The 20,704-nt window shown below is 48.3% G+C and overlaps 6 protein-coding genes across 6 annotated transcripts; 2 read left to right on the top strand and 4 right to left on the bottom strand.

Annotated features, from left to right (window-relative positions):
- Positions 1 to 823: 823 nt before the first annotated feature.
- Positions 824 to 3,166, bottom strand: F4812DRAFT_436683 (uncharacterized protein). The gene has a single exon (XM_047934870.1). The coding sequence runs from the start codon at positions 3,065 to 3,067 to the stop codon at positions 959 to 961; it is 2,109 nt and encodes a 702-aa protein (XP_047787881.1). The 5' UTR covers positions 3,068 to 3,166; the 3' UTR covers positions 824 to 958.
- Positions 3,167 to 3,195: 29 nt separating this feature from the next.
- On the bottom strand, positions 3,196 to 4,945 carry F4812DRAFT_436684 (uncharacterized protein; the record flags this gene model as incomplete). The annotated part of the gene is made up of 3 exons (XM_047934871.1): positions 4,439 to 4,945; positions 3,321 to 4,371; positions 3,196 to 3,264 (listed from the first exon to the last, which is right to left on the bottom strand). A coding segment is annotated over exon 2 (782 nt), but the record flags the coding sequence as incomplete, so codon positions are not given.
- An 809-nt stretch (positions 4,946 to 5,754) lies between these two features.
- On the bottom strand, positions 5,755 to 7,971 carry F4812DRAFT_102622 (chaperonin Cpn60/TCP-1 family). Its single transcript, XM_047929263.1, has 4 exons — positions 7,666 to 7,971; positions 7,446 to 7,600; positions 5,994 to 7,368; positions 5,755 to 5,933 (listed from the first exon to the last, which is right to left on the bottom strand). Exons 1-4 carry the CDS (start codon positions 7,666 to 7,668, stop codon positions 5,874 to 5,876), a joined length of 1,593 nt encoding a protein of 530 aa, XP_047787883.1. The 5' UTR covers positions 7,669 to 7,971; the 3' UTR covers positions 5,755 to 5,873.
- Positions 7,972 to 8,718: 747 nt separating this feature from the next.
- F4812DRAFT_452131 (eukaryotic translation initiation factor 3) lies at positions 8,719 to 11,139 on the top strand (the record flags this gene model as incomplete). Its single annotated transcript, XM_047936306.1, has 3 exons — positions 8,719 to 8,987; positions 9,105 to 10,653; positions 10,726 to 11,139. The coding sequence occupies 3 exons, from the start codon at positions 8,719 to 8,721 to the stop codon at positions 11,137 to 11,139; spliced, it is 2,232 nt and encodes a 743-aa protein (XP_047787884.1).
- A 1,765-nt stretch (positions 11,140 to 12,904) lies between these two features.
- Positions 12,905 to 15,902, top strand: F4812DRAFT_102658 (TBC domain-containing protein). The gene is made up of 2 exons (XM_047929264.1): positions 12,905 to 15,235; positions 15,302 to 15,902. The coding sequence occupies exons 1-2, from the start codon at positions 13,490 to 13,492 to the stop codon at positions 15,782 to 15,784; spliced, it is 2,229 nt and encodes a 742-aa protein (XP_047787885.1). The 5' UTR covers positions 12,905 to 13,489; the 3' UTR covers positions 15,785 to 15,902.
- Positions 15,903 to 16,502: 600 nt separating this feature from the next.
- On the bottom strand, positions 16,503 to 20,565 carry F4812DRAFT_436689 (glycosyltransferase family 90 protein). The gene is made up of 4 exons (XM_047934872.1): positions 19,970 to 20,565; positions 19,823 to 19,881; positions 19,432 to 19,703; positions 16,503 to 19,365 (listed from the first exon to the last, which is right to left on the bottom strand). Exons 1-4 carry the CDS (start codon positions 20,008 to 20,010, stop codon positions 16,849 to 16,851), a joined length of 2,889 nt encoding a protein of 962 aa, XP_047787886.1. The 5' UTR covers positions 20,011 to 20,565; the 3' UTR covers positions 16,503 to 16,848.
- Positions 20,566 to 20,704: the final 139 nt, after the last annotated feature.

The following is a 20,704-nucleotide window of genomic DNA, read 5'->3' on the forward strand; positions in this document are numbered from 1 at the left end:
CAACCCCTCGTATCCCTGTTCGCAACCTCTGGATATCTTGCCAATCGGCTCTTCCACGTGCGGCGGCAATCCGTTGTCGCTAATCTCGACTTTGCACGGAATACAGTGAGAACCAAATACACTAGGAGGTACCTAAGTATAGGTACGGTACTATGGTTAGGTAGACACCGAATTAACATCACTTTACATAAATTACATAGAGTAACGTAAGGCAAAGTGCATAAAGACTTGAAAAAGAAAATAAGGTCGTTGCATTTCTCGGGATATAAATATATACCTTGAAGCTATTTTAACTTTAAGGTAAGAATCTAAAATTAACCGATCTCGAATAACCTAGTTTTCCCTTGTGTGTTATAAAGGTATTTGGTCCACCTTCACTTGTAATAATTAATGACCGTTGATTCGCGAGTGAACTCACTTCATGTTACGTTGCTGTTCAAACTATTTGATTACCTAGCTCCTTACTTAGGTGCCTAACCTAAGGTAGGTATTTTCGGTTGATGCCCCGACCAGAAAAAAAAAATAGTATCCGCCTGGCTCTTCCAAGGTTATTACCTACTCCTTTTTGTCTCCCATGTAAGACAAACCCAGTTGTGTTCCCTTGTTTGATCTTTGATAGCCCGATCTCTACGCTGGAATCGTTCCATTTCCGCGGCCTTGTGGGAATAGAAACTATCCTGATGCAAGTAACTACCGAGGTACATACCTCCTAGGTAATATGTCTTCACAACCTCCACGTGGTTGACAGCTAGACAAGATATGTTTCTTTCACTTACACCCGACTGAGCTGACATTTTAAGCTGTACAATACTATATGGTGTAAACCCGAAATGCCTAACATGTAATTACCTATATATCTCTATATTATACCCAGATCCAGGTTGTAAATCGCCTTCCAACGTACATACTTTTGAACAGTGATTATTAAGTCGCTAGCTGATCTAGCCCCTGAGTCATGTTAGCCAACCACCGGCGGATCGGCCATCTTGTTGACAATCTCCTCTATCCGTGAAAACTTGCGCCACAGAGTATCCAACTTAGTGTCGTCGCTAAATCTGCTAAATTCTACCGTGTCCGTCGTCTTTTCTCTTACCGTCCGCTTAGTATCCTGTCCGGATCGGTCGTAGTGGTCGAACACCTGAGGCATCTGCCTATCACTCGTATGTTTCCCCTGAAGATGCTGTGAAAGCTGCTCCGATTTTTGCCTGCGCTTCTTCTGTCTTTCCTTTCTGCTGGGATTCTTCCTTTTCTTGCGTTGACTATTTACCTCTGAAGACACGGAGGGAGCCGTGGCGGCAGGCGGCTTCTGTGTATCACCATCCCCATCGAGCTGCTTAGGATTTATTGACCTGAGGCTATTATGTGGTGAGGGAGGTTCGTTCGCCACGCCGTTGCCCCTTTCAACAGACCCGTTATTCGGAGATTCAATCTCCGTACCACGTGCAACGCTATCTCGAGTAGAAGTCGCGTTGGAGTGCAGGTCGAGACCTGGTTTCCTTTGGCCTTTTCCATCTTGTGGTGTGGATAGGCATCCGGGGATTGCCATGCTCCCCGATCGTTTCCGTCTCTTTGCTGTATGAGCATCACTAGTAAAGCTACCCTCTTGGCCTGCCGACGAGGCAAGGTCTTCGGGAGGCTTGATAGTTGTGACGTCGGGACATTTTGAAATGGATTTGGACCTGGCTCTAGACTTGGATTTGGATTTGGATCGACGTTCGCGTCTCTCACGCTTCTTTGATCGCGAGTTGGGTAGCGCATCAGTATGAGCATGAGTCTCTGTGTCCTGAACGTCCGTATCCAAGCCTAGTTGCGGACTAGTACGGTCCTTCGGGTTACTTAGCCATGCCTCTATTTGTACTTGAGGTTGGCTAGGCCCTGCAGGATCCGAGCACACTCGCGAAATATCATCTTCATGTATAGCTCTGGTGTCAACTGGGGTCTGGAGGATGTCATTTTGTTGAGGAGTAGGCGATTGCTGAGGAAGATCAGATTTTCTTGCAATCCTCCTAAATAGCTCCTCTATGTCAGGAAGACTCTCGTCGTCGGAACTATCGTGCCTATCTTGGCGCGCAGGTGTCCGAGAGCTAAAATCGGACGACCCAGTGCTACACGACATGACGCGATTGTTATGACGAGACCCGCGAGTCTGATAATCTCTAAGCGGATCCTGCAGCTGTTCGGAATGCCTGATTGAGCCTTGAGAAAGATCTGGCCACTGATATCCGCGCTCCTGAAGCTTGGTACCGTAAAATCTCCTTGGGGTAATTCTCTTATGATTGGAAAGTTTCTTCGGCCGGGGGCTAAGCTTTCGCAGTGATAAACTGGAGTGTAGAATCGCCGCTGGAGCCAAAGACTTCCGCCTCTTCTTAGTCTCGCCGGCGGATGACTTCTTTGATGCTTTCACCGAGCTCGCCCTTTTCGAAGTTGACCCCTGAGACTTGGGTCTTGGCCCACCTGATTGGCCTGTTATGTTCCCCTGAGGGTGTCTTGTAGAAGATTTGTGTCCATTAACCTCGATTGGTGTAGGATCTTGCCCGTCTGCTCTGTTAGGAGTATGCGTAGACGTTGCGGGCCCCTTTTCTGCTTCGTGCTTGGTGACCGGAACGTCTATTTCACGGCCCTGTGGGCCTGAGACTGCCGCCCTGTTTTGTTCTCCTACTTCTGTACTGAGTTTTTCTCTGTCCTGTTCAGTGTTGAGAACTGCGTTCATGCTGTCCAGTATCTTGTCTGCCGAGCCTCCTGAACTTTCAGGCCTCGGCCAAGTACCGGTAGCATCAGTACTCCTCGTTGCAGGGTCCGGTATCTGGCCGTTAGCAGCGGGTTGGTGAGCGCCAAAAAGGCTCCTGCGAGCTACCTCTTGCTGTATTTCTTCGTAAGACATGCCATTAAATTCGGGGCGGTATATGATATCTTTACGAGAGACCGAGACTGTTTTCCCGAGGCGAAAACTTTGTGGAATTGTCTGCTCTCGCATGTTCTGACTACGTAAACTGAAGTTGATTATGCCCGTAGCGCTTATTGTAGCAAATACAGTTTGTCGGAAGTCTAGATTAGGTGTGACATTCATACCTGCTAAAGGTATTTGTTGAGCATACCAACCAACAAAAACGCCCTCGCCTGTGCGATAAGCTCCCAGCTGTAGGTGTTGCGATTGAGAAGAACTTTGGCTGATACTATTGCAGGTATTATCGTTTCCATTCCGTCTTTGGACAGGTCTGGGTGTCTTGATAGCAAGCATAGCAGTTGTATAAGGTTGTTCCTTGTCTTAGACCTCGTTAGAATATGACTTTACTTGCGTAACTGGAGGCCACTATACTAACCTGTCGAGCGTGGTTTCGAAGAGTTGTCGGCAAGGTTCCCTTGTGGGCGCAGGGGTGTTCGTGGTGAAGATGCCTGCTGCTGGCTGGAACTTTGCTCAGTTAATGGAAGGACCGATATCTTCTCACCTGTCGTTGTTTTCTTCGCTTTAATTATGTTAATAAACTCTCTCTAGTTCCTCAAGCCTAGCCTGTATTCGGGGGGAAAGACCTGGAGACTTCACTTCTGCTGGGACGCTTTGACTAGGTCGCATTGATGGTAGATTTTCCGGTGCTGGAGGAGGTGGAGGTGTAACGGGTTGGTCATCCGTCTCAATCGATTGTAACGGTGGCCCTTCGGTACCTGGGTCGACTTCCGCATCATTGTCTTGTTCATCATCGTCAAAAAAATCCGAATCGTCTTCGTCTTCGCTAACAAATAAAGAATAGTGGCGGCTTCTCAAAGATCGTTCTGCCGTGCGAATCTGCTTCTGGATGGCTTTCCAAAGGGGATCCGAGAATGTCAGTATGCCAAGCTCCTGAGGCAGTTCGGTTCCGTCTATTCTATGGCCAAATATCTTTTTGAGCTTCTTCTCTCCTATCGTTTCGCGTATGACTTGATGAGTGTTGGCGATTTTAATTATCAAGTCACGACACTTCCAGATCCGTACCCATCTGTCGATCCACATGTCAAGACCGGCCATTCGAGAGCGTCTCTTCGGTGGTACAGCGCCTTTTGTCTGCTTGCGGCGATTTTTACACATTGCGTTGTTGGCTTTCTTCACTTCAGTGTATTTCCTAAACACGCCCTCTCGGACAGTAGTGGAAAACTCTTCCATTATTGATGTCCAGACTTCTTTTTCAGGGTGCTTGCCCGAAGTTCTGCAATGTAGAAGTCTCGGTCCATGTCCGCAGCTGATCTTGAGGAGTTTTATCTTCTCTGTCAAAGAGAGGTGTTTGGAATTATTCGATGACTCCTGCTCAGCCATTTTATGGTACGTCTTGGGGGTTTAAGGGAAATTGTAAGGCACTATCTTTGAACTCGAAGACGATCATGTGGTCTCAAAGAACTCTTCTATGCATCACATTAGCATGTCAGCAAGTTATATCTAACATCATAAGTTTGCAAAGGGAGACCCTACTGATGGTGTAAGTGACCTTCAAGACTGAACCGGCAAGGCTTTGGTACTCGATTTATCTATTTCCAACGCTCGAATACTTGTCAGAGAAGAACAAATGTAAGGCTTTTCGTGTTAGCTGTACAGTATCCTTAAAATGACTGCGACAACAGGAGGATCTATCCGGGGCGAAGGTTAAGTACTACGAGGGTGGGATTTCCACGGGACAAAACTCTTTTCTGCTCTAGCATTAGTCCTACCAACTTGAGGTCATTGCGTATTATCCACCAAATGCTGAAGTAGCGGAATACTTAGTCCTGATTTTCCGAATGTAAATCGCTTACGGTCGAGGAAACAAGAGGCGATACGAGAGTAAAACAGACCAATAGTTAAGGATACAATACTAAGGTGCACATAAGTTAAAAAGCAAGTTGAGATTCTCGTCCAGTCAGCTTTATTTACAAGGTAGGAGCTTAAGCACACTCATTTCCTCCGTGCAGGGTTTATGCAGCTGGATGACGGAGTGCTTGCTATAAGAAGTGACCAAAGTGCTTAAGACGTAATGAGCTGAAACTAGGAATATGCTATTAAAGCCGCTCGGACTAGGTAATATGTATCATGCGCGAAAATGTATACCTACTTACGTTGCGAGTGCAAATTAGGTACCTTATGTAGGTACTTACCTAGGTAGGTAGGTATTAACCCAAGTTCTAAGACGCCGTAACAAAATTTTACCCCTTAACCGGGGCTCCCGGGTAGCTGCGCTAGGCCATGTTATCACTTGTTATTGACGAGGACTTGAAGCAGTACAGAGTCGCGTCCCGGGCTCTCCGACTCGTGTCTTCGGCCAGCCAAATAAATCTCTTGCCAGGGCATGGTTGCCTGTATGCACTGTGTCTACGACCTGCATGCCGTATCTATCCAAAATGACACATCAGATTCAATATACTTAATACTGTCAAGGCTGTTCTAAGTACCTACATACAACACTCTTCCAAAAGGCCATGGAATGTCACACCATATACTTGTAAAAAGATCAAGAAAAAGCAATGGGCATAATACATTGTTTCTCGATACTCGTACAGTACGCCTGTAAGATGGGTGGCGAAAAAAGAATGGAAACCGACGCTTGATACGTTTGCTTAGAGTATCTATTCACTTCTACCCGCTTAGGGAAGTTAGGTACCTGTTATCAAAAGACTGCGTGGGCAACGACGCCTAACTGAAGATGAGGCGAGATACGGTGGTAGCCATTACTCATGAAGCCCTATAAGCACTTGCAACCAGAGCCCACGTCATCTAGGACTTCATAGTTCTCATACACAATAAAGCAATAGTTAGAATTGTAGGGGGTTAACATGGAGCACCACAGCTGTATCTCATTACGATGTGTATTTGCATAGTCTACAGCATAGTCTATGATACTTTTACATCCTTATATGCGTGGGCTATCCTCCATTCAATGCCTTTCTCTCCTCCGTGGCGCCGCACGGATTATATCGTCCACTCTGAGAAGTAGCTAGGATGTGTGTGTTAGTAATTGGACAACATTGAGTATGAGTATGGAGAAGTGACTTACCTCTGCGGCTTCACTTGCCGACGACACAACCGCTTTCTTTAACTTGTAACTCTCGATCACCCCGAGATCTCGCATGTCCGCTATTCCGCCACCGGGGGTCATTAGATCTAGACCGTATGTCGACATGCCGTCGTATATGGCTTTTCGTAATCTTGCGACGAGGTCGCTTGAGTCTAATCCTGCGTTGTCGGCGAGAATCGTGGGGAGTTGCCGTAAAGCCGTGGCGAATGAAGACACTGCCATCTGCTTCTTACCCTCAACCCGGGTCGCTGCACCTTCCACCGCTTTAGCCATGAGCATCTCGGCGCATCCACCACCCAGTGTGGTTCTCGGCTCCCTGACAGTCTGGGACAGAACGGCCAGAGCATCATGTAGTGAACGCTCTGCCTCATCTAGCAACTGTTCTGTAGCACCTCGAAGTACGATGGTGCATGCTTGGCCTGCAGCAACACCAGAGAACTTTATAAGGGTGTCTTCTCCAATAATGATCTCCTCGATTAAATCGCAGTGGCCTAGTTTGATCTGTTCCGGGTGGTCGAATGTTGATGCGATCTCACCACCGGTGACTAAAGCTAAGCGTTCGATGCCGTCGAAGTCGGCGTGCTCGATAGACATGATGCCAGCATCGGTAAAGAGCTGCTCCGGCCAATTGTAGATCAACTGTCTGTTGATGAAGCAGTTGATACCATGCGCCTTGATCCTATCCACCTTGGCCTTCATTTTGTCCTTTTCGGCCTTCTCGAGCTCGGCTAGCTTGCCGGTTGAGCTGACCTTCATCCGCGCGCCGAATATCTTAACCTTGTCTGTATCCATAGATGTATTGGCAACCAGTATCTTGGCATTCTCTAGTCTCTTGGGTTGGTTCACTCCGATCTTCTTGTCAAGAATGAACCCTTCGTCTAGGTACGAGTCGCTCAGTTTTCCTCCGGCCTTCTTTATGATCTGTATGTGGCTAAGATCCGAAGAGCCCTTCAGCCGCAATACAGCGTCAACAGCTAGCTTGGAGAAAAGATCCCGATCCTGTGCAAGCACCTTGGAACTGAGGGTTGTTCGTGCAATAGCTAGTAGGTCTTTCTTGAACGCCTCGGGATCTTTGCTATGGTCCACTGCCGAGCCCTCTAACGCTTGTAGAGCCGCCTGACTTGCTATCCGGTATCCTTCGATGATCGTCTGGGGGTGGATCTTCTTGTCAACGAGCTTCTCAGCTTCGCGTAGAAGCTCAGCCGCCAATACGGCTACCGAGGTTGTACCATCACCAACTTCGTCGTCTTGAACTTTTGATATATTGACGAGAACCTTTGCTGCCGCGTTATCGAGTGCTATGGATTTTAGGATCGTGGCGCCGTCGTTGGTGACCATGATTTCGGCCGTGGATCTTGGCAAAGTCAGTCGCGGAAAAGAAGTCGAAGAGGAGGGGTAAGTAAAGGGGGAAGTTGTTTAACCTAGACGTACGCTGATTGTAATATCTTGTCCATTCCCTTTGGACCTAGGGTGCTCTTGACTAGATCACCGACGGCGATGGCGCCGACGAAGGCGGCCAAACGAGCATTTTCTCCCTTCTCTTCAGTTGTACCCTCCTCGAAGATCTGGGTGGGACTAAAAGACGACTAGGGAAGAGATGATGGGTTAGCGAGAAGCAACGAGAAGTATACGATTAACAATATATACATACCATCTTCACCGCTGCAGATAGAGTAACTTTGGGTGTTTTAGTGTTTTTATCGGGGGTTACTGCTGTATTGCGGTATGGTGGTATGGTTTTCCGCAGAGCTTGAGATGTCTTGTAACTCTGCTACCTTATGGCGGGTCTAGCGAGAGCTTCAGATGTAAATGCGGGCTAGGTACCTCGACTTTTTTTCGCAGGACAGGTCGGAAAAGGAGAAATTGTACCACCGAAATCACAAGTGGCCCGGCTGCACCTGAGGTGCACCTGGATTAGGTACCTTAGGTAGTTACGCTATAAAGGTGGGGTTATACATGTAAGTATTGCATAAGAATTTACCTCTAGGTACAACTAGACACTTCGCCAACAGACTTCAAACTTTCAAAGTTCCTGTTGCGATAAGGGATTGCGATTGAGATAGGATACTTGCCATAGCTGGAAATCTCAAAAGATAAATTGTAACAGCAAAGCAACTTATAACATGTATTGCATACCAGGTAGGTACAGGTATGAAGGTAGGTAGAGCCTGATTACCGGATGGTCCAAGCGCAGGTGGCTACGAACCAAAAGATAAGCGATAAGCCGATACCTTTTACCTAGCACAGAAACCTTACATTGATGGATGATAGAAGTTTGGTGTGGGCGTGGGTGGGGACACACACAATTGGGGCTTTTTTTTACTTTGGGAAGTTTCAAAAAAAATCAACCCGCAAAAAAAATATTGACGGCGAAAATCCAAGAAAAATAACCTGGACCTATTTCTCACCTTTCCCTTTTCCCCTTCCAATAAAACACCCAGGTCAATACTGTGCTGGTCCCTACCGCGACACCTCCTCTCGCGTGTTTTTTTCAAGGGCCCAAAGGATTAATACCACGATTCCTGGGTTCCTATATCGAAATCCAGCTGCGTTGCGAAATTTCGCATTTTTTTTTCTCCTGTCATCTTCTTGACTTTGAAGGCGGGGCAGCTTTTCTCGTCCTACAACCCCACACGGACGGATCAACACTTTTACGAAGACATACACATATACGTTAACCAACTACGCCATACACGATACCGATATGGCACCGTCATTTGATCATCTGCGCGATGCAGACGTCGACGAGGATGACTACGACGAGGATGAGATCGATATTTCCGACCTGCGCGAGAAGTATGAGGTTCAACTGGAGCAAGGCTATGATACCTTCATTGTTATCGATGGCCTACCCGAGGTCACCGAAGAGCAAAAGCCCAAGCTGGTAAAGTTCTTGTTGAAGAAGCTGAATCAGGTTGGAAGGACAAAAGAGGACCAGGTCTATATGCCGATGGAGAACGGCAAGTCTCTCAGGTATGCGACCATATTATCAATCACACATCACATACCTTCGTAAAACACTTCGCAATATACGACGAGAATTTGCAGCCGTTGCTGGAGATGGGAGCTCGAATGTTGACATGCTTGCAGATTTGCCTTCGTCGAATATGCTTCCGCCGCCGAAGCTGCCGCCGCTGTGAGGCAGCTTGACGAGGTTCCCCTTGACAAGAAGCACACCTTGAGAGTTAATAAGATGACTGACATCGATCGGTATGGTCGAGAGGGTCGAGTGGACGAGAATTATGTGCCACCCAAGATCGAAGAATTCACCGAGAAGGAACACTTGCGATCGTTCTTAGCCGATCCAAGCGGTCGCGGCCGCGATCAGTTCGCCATGTACCGAGGAGATCTTGTTGGCGTCTTCTGGAATAACGAAAAAGAACCTCCTGAGAATATTGTTGACCGCAACCATTGGACGGAGAGCTTCGTACAGTGGTCGCCCTTAGGAACGTTCCTAGTATCTGTTCACCAGCAAGGTGTACAGCTGTGGGGTGGCGCTTCGTGGTCCCGGCAAAAGCGTTTTGCCCATCCCTTCGTCAACATGCTCGACTTCTCTCCAAATGAGAAGTATATCGTCACATGGTCTAATAGACCTATTTCTATACCTGATGAGGGTCACCCTCAACTGTCGCTGGATGAAGATGGCAAGAACTATGTTATCTGGGATGTCGAAACTGCTAAGCCCCTCCGTTCGTTTGCCAATCTTGATTTACCTACGACCAACGACGCTCATGCCGCGCCGGCAAAGCCACAACCTAAGTTTCCCTGGCCGGCTTTCAAATGGTCTGCCGACGATAGATACGTGGCACGAATGACACAGGGCTCCTCGATCTCGGTGTACGAGCTACCTCGCATGAATCTGTTGGACAAGACAACGATCAAGATTGAAGGTGTTATGGACTTTGAATGGGCTCCTGCGACGCCTCAGAGAGAGGGTGTGAAGCAGTACGAACAGCTATTTTGCTTTTGGACACCCGAAATCGGCAGCAACCCCGCCAAGGTCGGATTAATGAGCATACCTTCAAAGCAGATCGTCCGATCACTAAACCTCTTTAGCGTTACGGACGCTAAACTCCACTGGCAATCGGATGCTACCTATCTCTCAGTAAAGGTTGATCGACATTCGAAATCCAAGAAGTCGCAAGCCACCACTTTGGAGATTTTCCGTGTTAAGGAGAAGGGTGTGCCGGTCGAAGTTGTCGACACAATCAAGGATACGGTCATTAACTTCGCCTGGGAGCCTAAGGGAGACCGCTTCGTTATTATCACGACACCCGAGCCGGTCGGACCAACAGCTGTTGCTCCTAAGACTTCCGTGGCATTCTTCTGTCCCGAGAAAGCCAAGGGATCGGCCATAGGCAACTTCAAGCATCTGCGGACTCTTGAGAAAAAGAATAGCAATGCAATCTATTGGTCTCCTAAGGGCCGATTTGTAGTTATCGCCACAGTTGCTAACCAGCAGAGCTCCGATCTCGAATTCTTCGACTTAGACTTTGAAGGCGAGAAGCCGGAAAGTGACAAGGATCTTACTGCCAATCTGCAGCTGATGAACACGGCGGACCACTACGGCGTCACTGACATCCAGTGGGACCCCTCAGGACGATTTGTTGCCTCGTGGGCATCAGTCTGGAAGCATACGGTACGTTCTATATCTAACTAACCTTTCAAAGATAACCTTTTTAATGGTCAATGTACTAACGATTGGGAACAGATGGAAAACGGATATCATGTTTACGATTTCAAGGGCGAGCTACTACGAGAGGAGCACATTGAAAAGTTCCGCCAATGGTTATGGCGTCCTAGGCCGCCGACTCTGCTCAGCAAGGACGAACAGAAGCAGATCCGCAAGAATCTTCGAGAATACTCTAAGGTCTTCGAGCAGGAAGACGCGGAACGTGGAGCATCTGCCGACTTGGCGGTGGTGGAGGCCAGAAGACGTCTGCTTGACGAATGGCTCGGATGGCGTGCGTCGGTTGACGCTGAGATTGAAGAGGAGAGGCTCGCGCTAGGATTACCGAAACAGCCTGTCGAGGCTGAAGCCAAGGTACCGGAGGGCGGAGAGGAACTGGTGATTGAGGAGATTGTAGAAGAAGTGCTTGAAGAGAACGAGGAGATTGTCCCATAAATGGACTGGTGCAGCGGCAGCGGTGGGCGATAAAAAGGGACTGGCAACCAGCGGCGTTCCGTGTACAGGCATATAATGAGACTTGCAGCTAGCATAAAAATAGCATCTGCGATGACTGATGCATCCATCGCGATGTGTTCGTTCTATTATGTACCTAACCTAAAGATTCAAGAATTACATCGTTACAGTGCTTATAACATGTATAACATGTATAACATGGGTCGTGACCAGCTGGGGACGACGAGTTTTTGACTGAACCAATTTCTACGTTAGGTTAGGTGGCCACCTACCTATTTTGCCGGTTTCTCGCGCTTTCAGAATCCTACATTAGGGCTGGGGAGACACGGGGTGCATGAGGGTGAAACTCATCCATCGAATCTGTATCGAATTTATTTATTTCTGCTAGCCTTATCAGTGGACTTATGTAGCATAGAATAAAGCATTATTACGACAAATCTTCAATTCTTAATTGCTAGTTGCTCATTTCTGTCGTTGTGGTGCAGGTGAACTGACAGATTAGGTAATAGAGTTGCGGGAGCGAGATCCAACCCAAGATCAAGGCACGCACAAAACGCTAAGGCCAGCATAGCGGCATTACCTGTACTTACAAGTTAGGTACCTATGTAGGTACCCATGTAATTAATTACTTAGGGCAATACCTAGGTACAATAAAGGGGCGGTGTATGCAAAAAAATCAACAGGGGAGTACACAGATAGGTATTTGCAAGTTTCAGAAACTTCCATGCTTCATTAGGCCAATGAGACGTTAGCTTCATCAGGCAGCCCATGTAAGGTTTATGCATGGCAAGGGTTTATTGGTCGATTTCCTGATTTCTGCTTATAAACGGACTCCTTATTTTCTTCCTTGTACTCTCCCCCCGGCGAAACTTTGTCCTTCGCGCCCCGGGGGTTGTTAAAGGGGCACTTTTAGTGGTGAAGAGGGGCGTCAAGCAGCAAATTGGAAACCTTCCTTAGTTGATGGAAAGCGCTAAAAGTTCATTACCTAGGTACTTGGGAAGGTACCTGACCGATCTTGCCTATCTCGCCAAAAGACAGCATCACCAACACTTACAACTTTCCTTTTCTCTCTTCTTCCAAGTTCCAACTTTATTACTTCTTTCCTACCACATTAGGAGGATCCGCTCATTACCTATTTCCGGGGAAGCCGCATTGCGTTGATTCTTAGGATATCGGAAGAAATTCCTTGATATTCGTCCATTCTTTTCCAAACGTCTGATCATTGCAATCATCGACATTCGCTCGTTACTTTATATATTCAATTTCATCATTCGTTAGCACCGTACCGTTCCGTACCGCATCGCATCACCCGAGAGCATCCCTAGTCCAACAACATCTGGTGTCGAAGCTGGAAATAGTAGCAATACGATACAGCCTCCAAGCCTTGCTAACTCCCTTATAGACGATACGAAAGCATTTAATGGTCGTGTGTCGTCTGCCGTACATATTGTACATATTAATTACGCATACCTTTGAGAAGGCCTTTTTTCGTACATATAGACTACTCCTTTGCTGAACTGTAGTTAATGTTTCTCGAACATATTTAACTTGATCAGCACTGGAACGTCGAAAGCACTATTGCACAGAATATTTCGAACCAAATCATCTTAACCCCTCCCCCCTTTCGTTTTGGTGATAATATTTCGACCGCGATCGCCAACTAACGACAGCAGCAACGACACCAAAGTCTTGCTAACACGCTCGTTTTCTTCGAATCGAAAGGTTAGAGTATTGTATTCATTTATAAATACTCTGCTCTTCGAACAGGAGCAACATAATATAACCTGTCATTCTTTATAATCATCTGATATCCGACGCTCCGTGCCGCCATCTAGGGGTTCCATCCTTGCTAGGATCGTGAGACAATTGACAAGCTGCATCTCGCATCTCCCACAATCCCACAACAAGGTTGCTGCAGATCAGGGGCCTTCCCTTTCTGGCGACTTTATTTTTCGAATTTGCGATCCTTCGAACCGCGGGTATACTGCCGTGCTTTGTCCCTGCAGCACGCCTTCCAAGACCAGAGCAACTCAAGACTCTGTCGTCTCTACTGTTGCTATTCCTGTCTACCCTACTGGTCTCTAATTCTTTTGCCCGGAGTCCCCATCAATAGTCGGTCGGAACCTCAAGCAGCAAACAACATACCTATCGACAGAATACTGTATCATTCGCTTCTAGTACCAAGAACAAACCGCTGTAGCTTGGTCTCTTTATCCAAGCATTGGTGACCCATACACAATCGCTTTGTGCGCATATATTTGAGAGCACGGTCACAACTAACGAGTTAATTAACTATTTCTTTCCTATTGCTTGATTCCGAGCCGGCTACTCGATGCTGGATCATGCGATCATGACCTACGGTGGAGTACACTTAGACGGGGTTGACCTCGCACTTCCCAGTCCTGGATCACCTCCCGGTATGACTTCGTCCGCTATTACTTCCAGGGCCTCGTCTGTGCGATCATTCAATTCCGACGACGGCGAAGACGGCATCACTGCAGATATTGCCCATTTTGAGGAGATTGGTCTTGATGATGATGTGACTTCACTTGAGCATTCCCATTTCCGAGACACCCACGCCAAGCTAGCTCCGAATCCTTACAGTATCTCATTTGCTTCTGACCTCCGTGGCTCTGTTAAGCATGTCGGCCCTAAGATTCATCCTCAGACGCGTGATCTCGCCCACCCGCGACCACAGTTGCGTTCCAACCCGTCGTTTTCTGGCTCCCGAACCGGAGCTTCAACATTGACACCGCAGTTTCGCGACACCAACACCCGTAATATTAGCACAGGCATTGGCCCCGAGCCTCAAGCAGGCCCACTACCGACGCGAGGCCTCTCGGTACGATCCAGTTCCTCAGCAGCTGCGTCCCGCCATCGAAGCCCTAGCCCCAACGTTTCAGCTCGATCACTTAGCCCTCGAGATAATAATCTGGCAGTACCCAAGCTACGGCGAAGTAGCTCGCAGACGGGCAGGGCACTGAAGTCGACAATTGAATTAGAGAAAGAATGTGACGATGATGACGATAACATCCCCGATGATCTCATACTCGATAACGTTCCTCTCTCACCTCGTCCCCCTATGGAGCGGTCTGCCAGTCGTCCAGGCTCTACCACGACTTCCCCCGAAAGGAAACCAAAGGAACGCATTCGTAGCGTGGGCAATGGTACGCCGCCGATCGCGGTCCACCAAGGTTGTCTAAAATCTCCAACATGGAGGACGGACTCTTCGCCTTCCACGGAATCACAACGATCGTCGGCTTCCTCTTCGACCAAGAGCCGAGCTAAGAGCTGGACTGCTGCTATTTCAGAACTTAGCCCTGAAGCGAAGGCACTTACGGAGAAGTTAGAAGAGCATGCTGATGAACTGGATAAGCATGGCGTTTATCACGCCACATATGTACGACCGGCGCCCAAGCCTCGTGTGAAATCAGCACTTGCTGAACTCCCCCCTCTGAGACGGAGCAATATTATGATCGACCCTCTACCGATTTCCAAGGAGAAGGAGGCAGTTCTCTCTCGAACAAGGCCATCGTGGCTACCACCGAAGGACCCTGCAGAAGAGAAGAAGCACCTTAAAGAGTATCAGAGGATGATAGCAAACAGTATCGAGGCGGATAAAAAGCGAGAGGCCGCAAAGAAGGAGAAGGAACGTAATAAGGATGTTGCTGCCAAGGCACTCACACAGGTGTGGGAAAACGACGTGCTGAAACGATGGGACGTTGCCATTCGTGAGCGGCGGACTCGGGAATTATGGTGGAAAGGCATAGCCCCCCGAAGTCGAGGTGTCGCGTGGTCTCGAGCCATAGGAAACCAGTTAGGATTAACTGAGACGTCGTTCGAGGCAGCTTTAGCAAGAGCTCATGAAGTCGAGAAGCGATCTAGGGACAGGAAACCCGACAGCGATGACGACCGCAAGATGGGCTGGTTTGCGCAAATTAAAGCGGATGTAGAGGAACAGACTTGGGTTGACCTAAAAATCTTTCAAACCGGCGGTCCCTTACACAGGAGTCTGGTCGACGTCCTTCGCGCGTATGCAATGTACCGGAGTGATATCGGCTACGTATCTGGTTGCAGTGTAAGTCCCATGATTTTTCAATCCTCATTGCTATTTTGGTATACTCGTGTACTGATTATTGAATAGACCATTGCGGCGATACTCTTGCTCAACCTTCCCACACCCGCTGCAACTTTCATCGCCCTAGCCAATGTCCTGAATCGCCCCCTTCTTTTCTCCTTCTACGCTTCAGACGTAGGGGCTAAGACATCCGCATTCAACTTGCTTCTTCAAACCCTAGCCAAGAAGTCACCGAAGCTACATGAACATCTGACCAACCAGGAGCTTGGCATCGAACCGGATGGCTATCTTGGTGATATATTTACGTCCTGCTTTACGCGAAATTTCAGTCTCGACGAATGTACTCGGATATGGGATGTTTATGTTTTCGAAGGGGATGCTGTTCTTGTCCGCGCTGCCGTTGCCTTACTGTTGGATAGAGAAGCCTCTCTGCTCAGTGCCAAAACCACTGCTGAAGTTCGGGACATTATTGACGGTAGAAGCAAGTCGGACGAGCAGGAGAAGGTTGATGCCTGGATGGCCAAAGTACGAGATGCGGGAAAGTCATGATCGCATTTTGCGGTCAATAAATGGCGTTAATTATTGTCCATTTGTCCCTACTCGTTATGGCCTCATAATCGGATTGTTGCCCACGCACCACTGTGCGACTTGTCACTATTGAGCAAGTCTACTATGTATATTTCGGATGCGACAAGAGAAATCAGGATAGCCTTATGGGCGACCTGTTTCCCATGCCTTTTTGAGCTTTTCTGGAGAGGAAAGGGCAAATATGGAGCGCATAGGAGATGTACAAAGGGGAAAAAAAAGTGAATTATAAACAGGCGGCTCGATCTAGTGCAGATGGGCCTCGTGAAAGAAAAGAAAAGAAATCAAAGTCTTGGAACGAATTAATTCATGAAATGGGAAAGGCAACTATAGAATTTTTGAAGGCGATAAATAGGGTAGGCTTTGGGGAAAAGAAGGGAGTTAATTTCTAGTCTCTTTTTCCATCACACCGACCACCACATATATTTTCTCTTCTTCCCTCTCGGCCCTTTTGTCCTTATAATTCTCAGATACAAACAAGTAGATAGCTCCTTGTTCTTCCCACCTGACGGAATAATAAGGTACTGGACCAACTAGTTAATTTGATGAACAATTTATTTAGGTAACTACTTCCTGGGAAGACCCAACTTGACGTGATATTTCCGAGATCGTTGAAATTTCGTTGTGGGATTTGTTGTTTTGACCCAAAAAAGGAGGTACCTAAATAAAAACACTTGCAGAGCTTGTTCAAAGTTGACTTCTATTCATCGTGTCATATCATGTCTACCTCATATATACCCCTCTGATTTAACATATACATTACCATTTCCAGCGGCCCATTCGTCTTTCTCGTGGTATCAAAGCGTAAAAAGAAAAGAAAAATCCATTCAAGCCACTAGTAGCAATGGCTAGCAGCAGCAGAAGCAGCAACAACAACAACAAAAGGTATAAGAAAACCTGCATGTACCCAGTCCGCCCGTATATGTTATATGTATACAAATGCCCCATCCCGTGGTATCTAATGCATGGGTAGCTAGATACCGCCTATAACTAAGCCAAAACTTTTCGTACCCATTCCCCTCTTTAACTTATAAAGTAAATCCCAGATCCTCCCTCCGATCATCTACCAGTCGTCCCCACTCTAGAAGCAACCGAAACATATAAACCTGCATATCTTCCTTGCGGAGAGACCGGAGCGCCCAGTCGCGACCCGCCTGCGCGATTTCGTCCGCGTCGGCTAGGCCCGGTCCGCCCAGGTAACTCACGGCGCCCCAGAGGTCGCCGAGCCGGACGTCCAGCGGCACGAAGTGTCTCCAGGCATGGACGCGTTCCTCCCACCAGGTGCGGAAGAGGGCGGCGCGGTACGGCAAGGAGCTGGACTTGAGGAACGGCAAGAAGCGGCCGCTGAATGCTGCGCCGTCGAGGTCGATGAGATGGCGGTGACGCCAGTGCTCCTGAAAGTCGAGGGAGGGCGGGGGCTCGGCTGTGGATGAGCCGTAGAAGGTAATATGCTCGGCTTTGCAGTCGCGCTCGTCGCAGCGATTGAAGTCACCAACGAACGAGACATTGACAACAAGATGATTATCGGGGATAGGCGGATCTTGCGAGGGAGGTGGAGTCGCCGAGGCCATCGAACGTAGGGTGGAAAGGGTATCTTTTGTGTTATGAATCAAGTTGAAGAGAGACTTGGCTCGGATGGATATCTTTGCTTTGGTAGCCATCATTACGAACCTAGCCCGCAAAAACGTCTGCCAGGCACCATGTACAGCATACCCATCAGACGAGGCACCGCGCCAGTATACGCTGTTAAGCTTTTGAGCCCAGGGGATACTTTTATTGTTCTCAATTTCGACCTTCTCGCCAAAGTTCCAAGGGCTCGGGTAAAGTATATCAGCAAAGTTATATAACCGGCTCTGGCTGAAGACTGGGAATAGCGTATGCGAAGGCGCCATGGCAGACGGTGATAGCAGTATACCATGCAGATACGCAAGGTCGGGCTGATGGCATAGGTCACCAGACAATGTCCAGTTAGATATAAAGTCGTGCTTCATATGCGGAGCGGAACAACTTAGACATTCCGCTTTCCTATTCCACCAACGATACCTGTTTACCGGCGAGTCTGCAGGACACGTTGGGGGAATCCACTCGTAGAAGATCTGTCTCTTGGATCTGTTAGAGAACCATGGCGATTTCTTCTCCCAAATACTCTCGTCCGCCTGCAGGTAATCTTTCGCCCAGGGCGGTTCCTGGACCTTACTAAACGGCAAGAACTTCTGCTTTGTGCTAAGCCTTGCTCGAGCTTTGGTTCCTTCTTCTATGTATGCCTTCATGCGATCAAGTGGTACGGATATGCGGCACTCGTCATCGAGATTGAAGGCAAGTTGCATATCTGGGAGCCACTGCGCAAAAGGACCAAGCATATCCTTAGTAACGTCCATCATCCAACGATGGGTACCATGGATGTGCGGTGATATTTCAATCTTGCCTCCATCAATAATGATACCGCCTATGGAGAGTGACGGATGCTCGAGCAAATGAGCCGTCCTCTGACGGATGACAGAAGGCGCAGTACCCCAGAAAGGGAGGAGGTCTGCGTGAATCTGGTCAAACGTATCGATTACTGGGGATTTGACTGAAGTGGCAAATATGTACCACTTGTCGAAGTTGGGGGGAGGAGGCATCCCATAGCACTCTCTATACTCCTTGACAGCCTCCTTTAGGGACTTGCTCTTCGAAGCTCCAGCTATCCAAGTGTCTGACTCGCTTTTAGCATTGGCAATTATGGGACCAGGGGTAGGTCGGAAACCGCCTGGGCTCATGAAGATGGTCTGGCAGAATATAAGAGAAAAAGCCAAGAGGGCATAAAGGCCATATCGGTTCCTGGATATAACGCCTTCGCCGGTCGATTGAACCTGAAAAGTGCTAGCTTTGCTAGAACGAAACAATATACCAGCTCCGAGGAACAGCCAAACGCCCGTTACAAGACCCCACCAATTAGACCAGAGCTTGACCATGGTTCCATCCAATATCCTCCATTGTAGATACACGAAGATACCTGTAGTTGTAAGTAGAAGGCTCACTAAAATACTATGAAAATAGCCAAGAAGGTAAATGGTCGAGACTATAGCTGCCGTCACGGCCATGCTGTCAAGAAGCAGGTCTCCCACGGCGAGCCAAGTAAGGAAGACGTTCCATTGAAAGCTGGCATAGTCAAAACATGACCAAACAGCCAAGAATGCCAGGACAGCTGCTGAACTTAGAAATAACGTGCCAAGAAAATGCCATGTTTTTGGTTGCGCCTCGCTGTTTTGTCGCAGTCTCCCAACCTGTGATATCACCACGGTGTCCAAGGCTAATGTGACTAATTGAGCAAGAGGTATAAAGCGCTCGATGTGTGTTCCGCCGGGACATATCGCACCGGTCGTGCGCTCGGAAAGGAGGAGAGTATCGGTAGCCGCCAAGCCCCAGAACAGTGCGACAAGGGCGTATTTTATGAAGGCAGAAGAGCCTGAGGCTTCGGCTTGTGTATCGTATCCATATCTCGGAAGATGTAGAGGTCGCAGCTCGAGGAAGTCGTGTATGATAAGGAGAAAGGGGAGGAAGGACTGTTTATGGGGCTTATATTAGTTCTACATGTCTCCTTATAGGTGTGGAAACAAACAGGCACATACCTGAAGTCCATCCCACGAACAGTGGATAGTACGAATAGTCCGCCAATACAAGATAGTGCGGGCGACAAGGCAGAATAGCAACAGCGCGAAGGACGTGGAGAGGAAGCGAAGCCGAAAAGGAGATTTCAGAAGGCCGGCGAAGGTTTTGGGTAAGGTATTCCCATCGGCTGAGGGTGCGTGGCTCGACTCCAAGCGCAGTATATATCTAGCATAGGCGGAGAGGACGAGGCCGGAGAATAGGAAGGTCAATATGGAAAAGTGGAAGGGTCGTTCTAATTTGCATACGAGTTAGCATTGTGCGCGTGCGCGTGCGCGCGTGTGTGTATAAACACCTGCGATTCCGCAAGTTTAAGGTATCCCTTCAAGCCAAGGAAGGGCGGGCGGGTCATACCGAAAGCTGCGCTTTTGTAATAGCGAGACCAGACGAAGATGGTGCTCAGACTAAGAATACTAGTTGGTGTCAATTATCTGATTTTGGTTTAATTTGAATTATACAAGGAACGAAGAAACGGGGCAAGAAACATAGCGCCACACCTACCATACAGCTAAGACAACGACTTTCCTAGGCGGCAGCGCCATCCTGAACAGGGCCTGCGCAAATGGCCCGAAGTAGGTGCTTCGTTAACGGGGTACGCGCTCGCTCGCTCAACTGCTCGAACAAGAGGCGCACGACATTAATTCATAATGTCAAGCAAAGAGAAGGTGTCCAACCTAGCTAGCTAGCTCTGAGCTCTGGAAATAAGCAGCCATAAGATTGAAATTGAGATTGCGAGGGTAGCAGTGCCGCCAAGGGATATTGGCTCTACGAACAAAAGAAGCCCATTCCGTTTCTGGTGTCAGGGTCAGGTTATCGACGAGAGAAGAGACAAGACGGACTGGACTGGACTGGACTGTCTCGGTTGTCGTATGGGATTATACGAAAACAGTAGCTGTATTGGTCTTGTTGGTCTGTGTAGTATGGCATATGCTTCAGGTTTGGAGCGTCTTGGCAACGTCTGGATCGTGAGAAGGCGGCAATCCGGCACAAATGAACCAAGCCGGCCAAGGCATAAGCGATAAGCGTAAGGCTGGGGAAAATACATCCTACTATGTAGTACGAAGAAGATCCCAAGTGGTTGCCAATTGATTGGGTACGGGGGGGGGGGGGGGGGGGGGGGCGGGCCAAGAAATGTTGTGGCGGGCCGGCGCTTGTTGCCCGCGCGCAGGCAAAAATGAAAGGTTAAGGTATTTGAGATCAGATGTAGTGTAGTACAGGTAGGTATGTACATGACGC

Source organism: Daldinia caldariorum, assembly GCF_022478825.1.
Source record: "Daldinia caldariorum strain CBS 122874 unplaced genomic scaffold F4812scaffold_14, whole genome shotgun sequence".
Lineage (NCBI taxonomy): Eukaryota > Fungi > Ascomycota > Sordariomycetes > Xylariales > Hypoxylaceae > Daldinia > Daldinia caldariorum.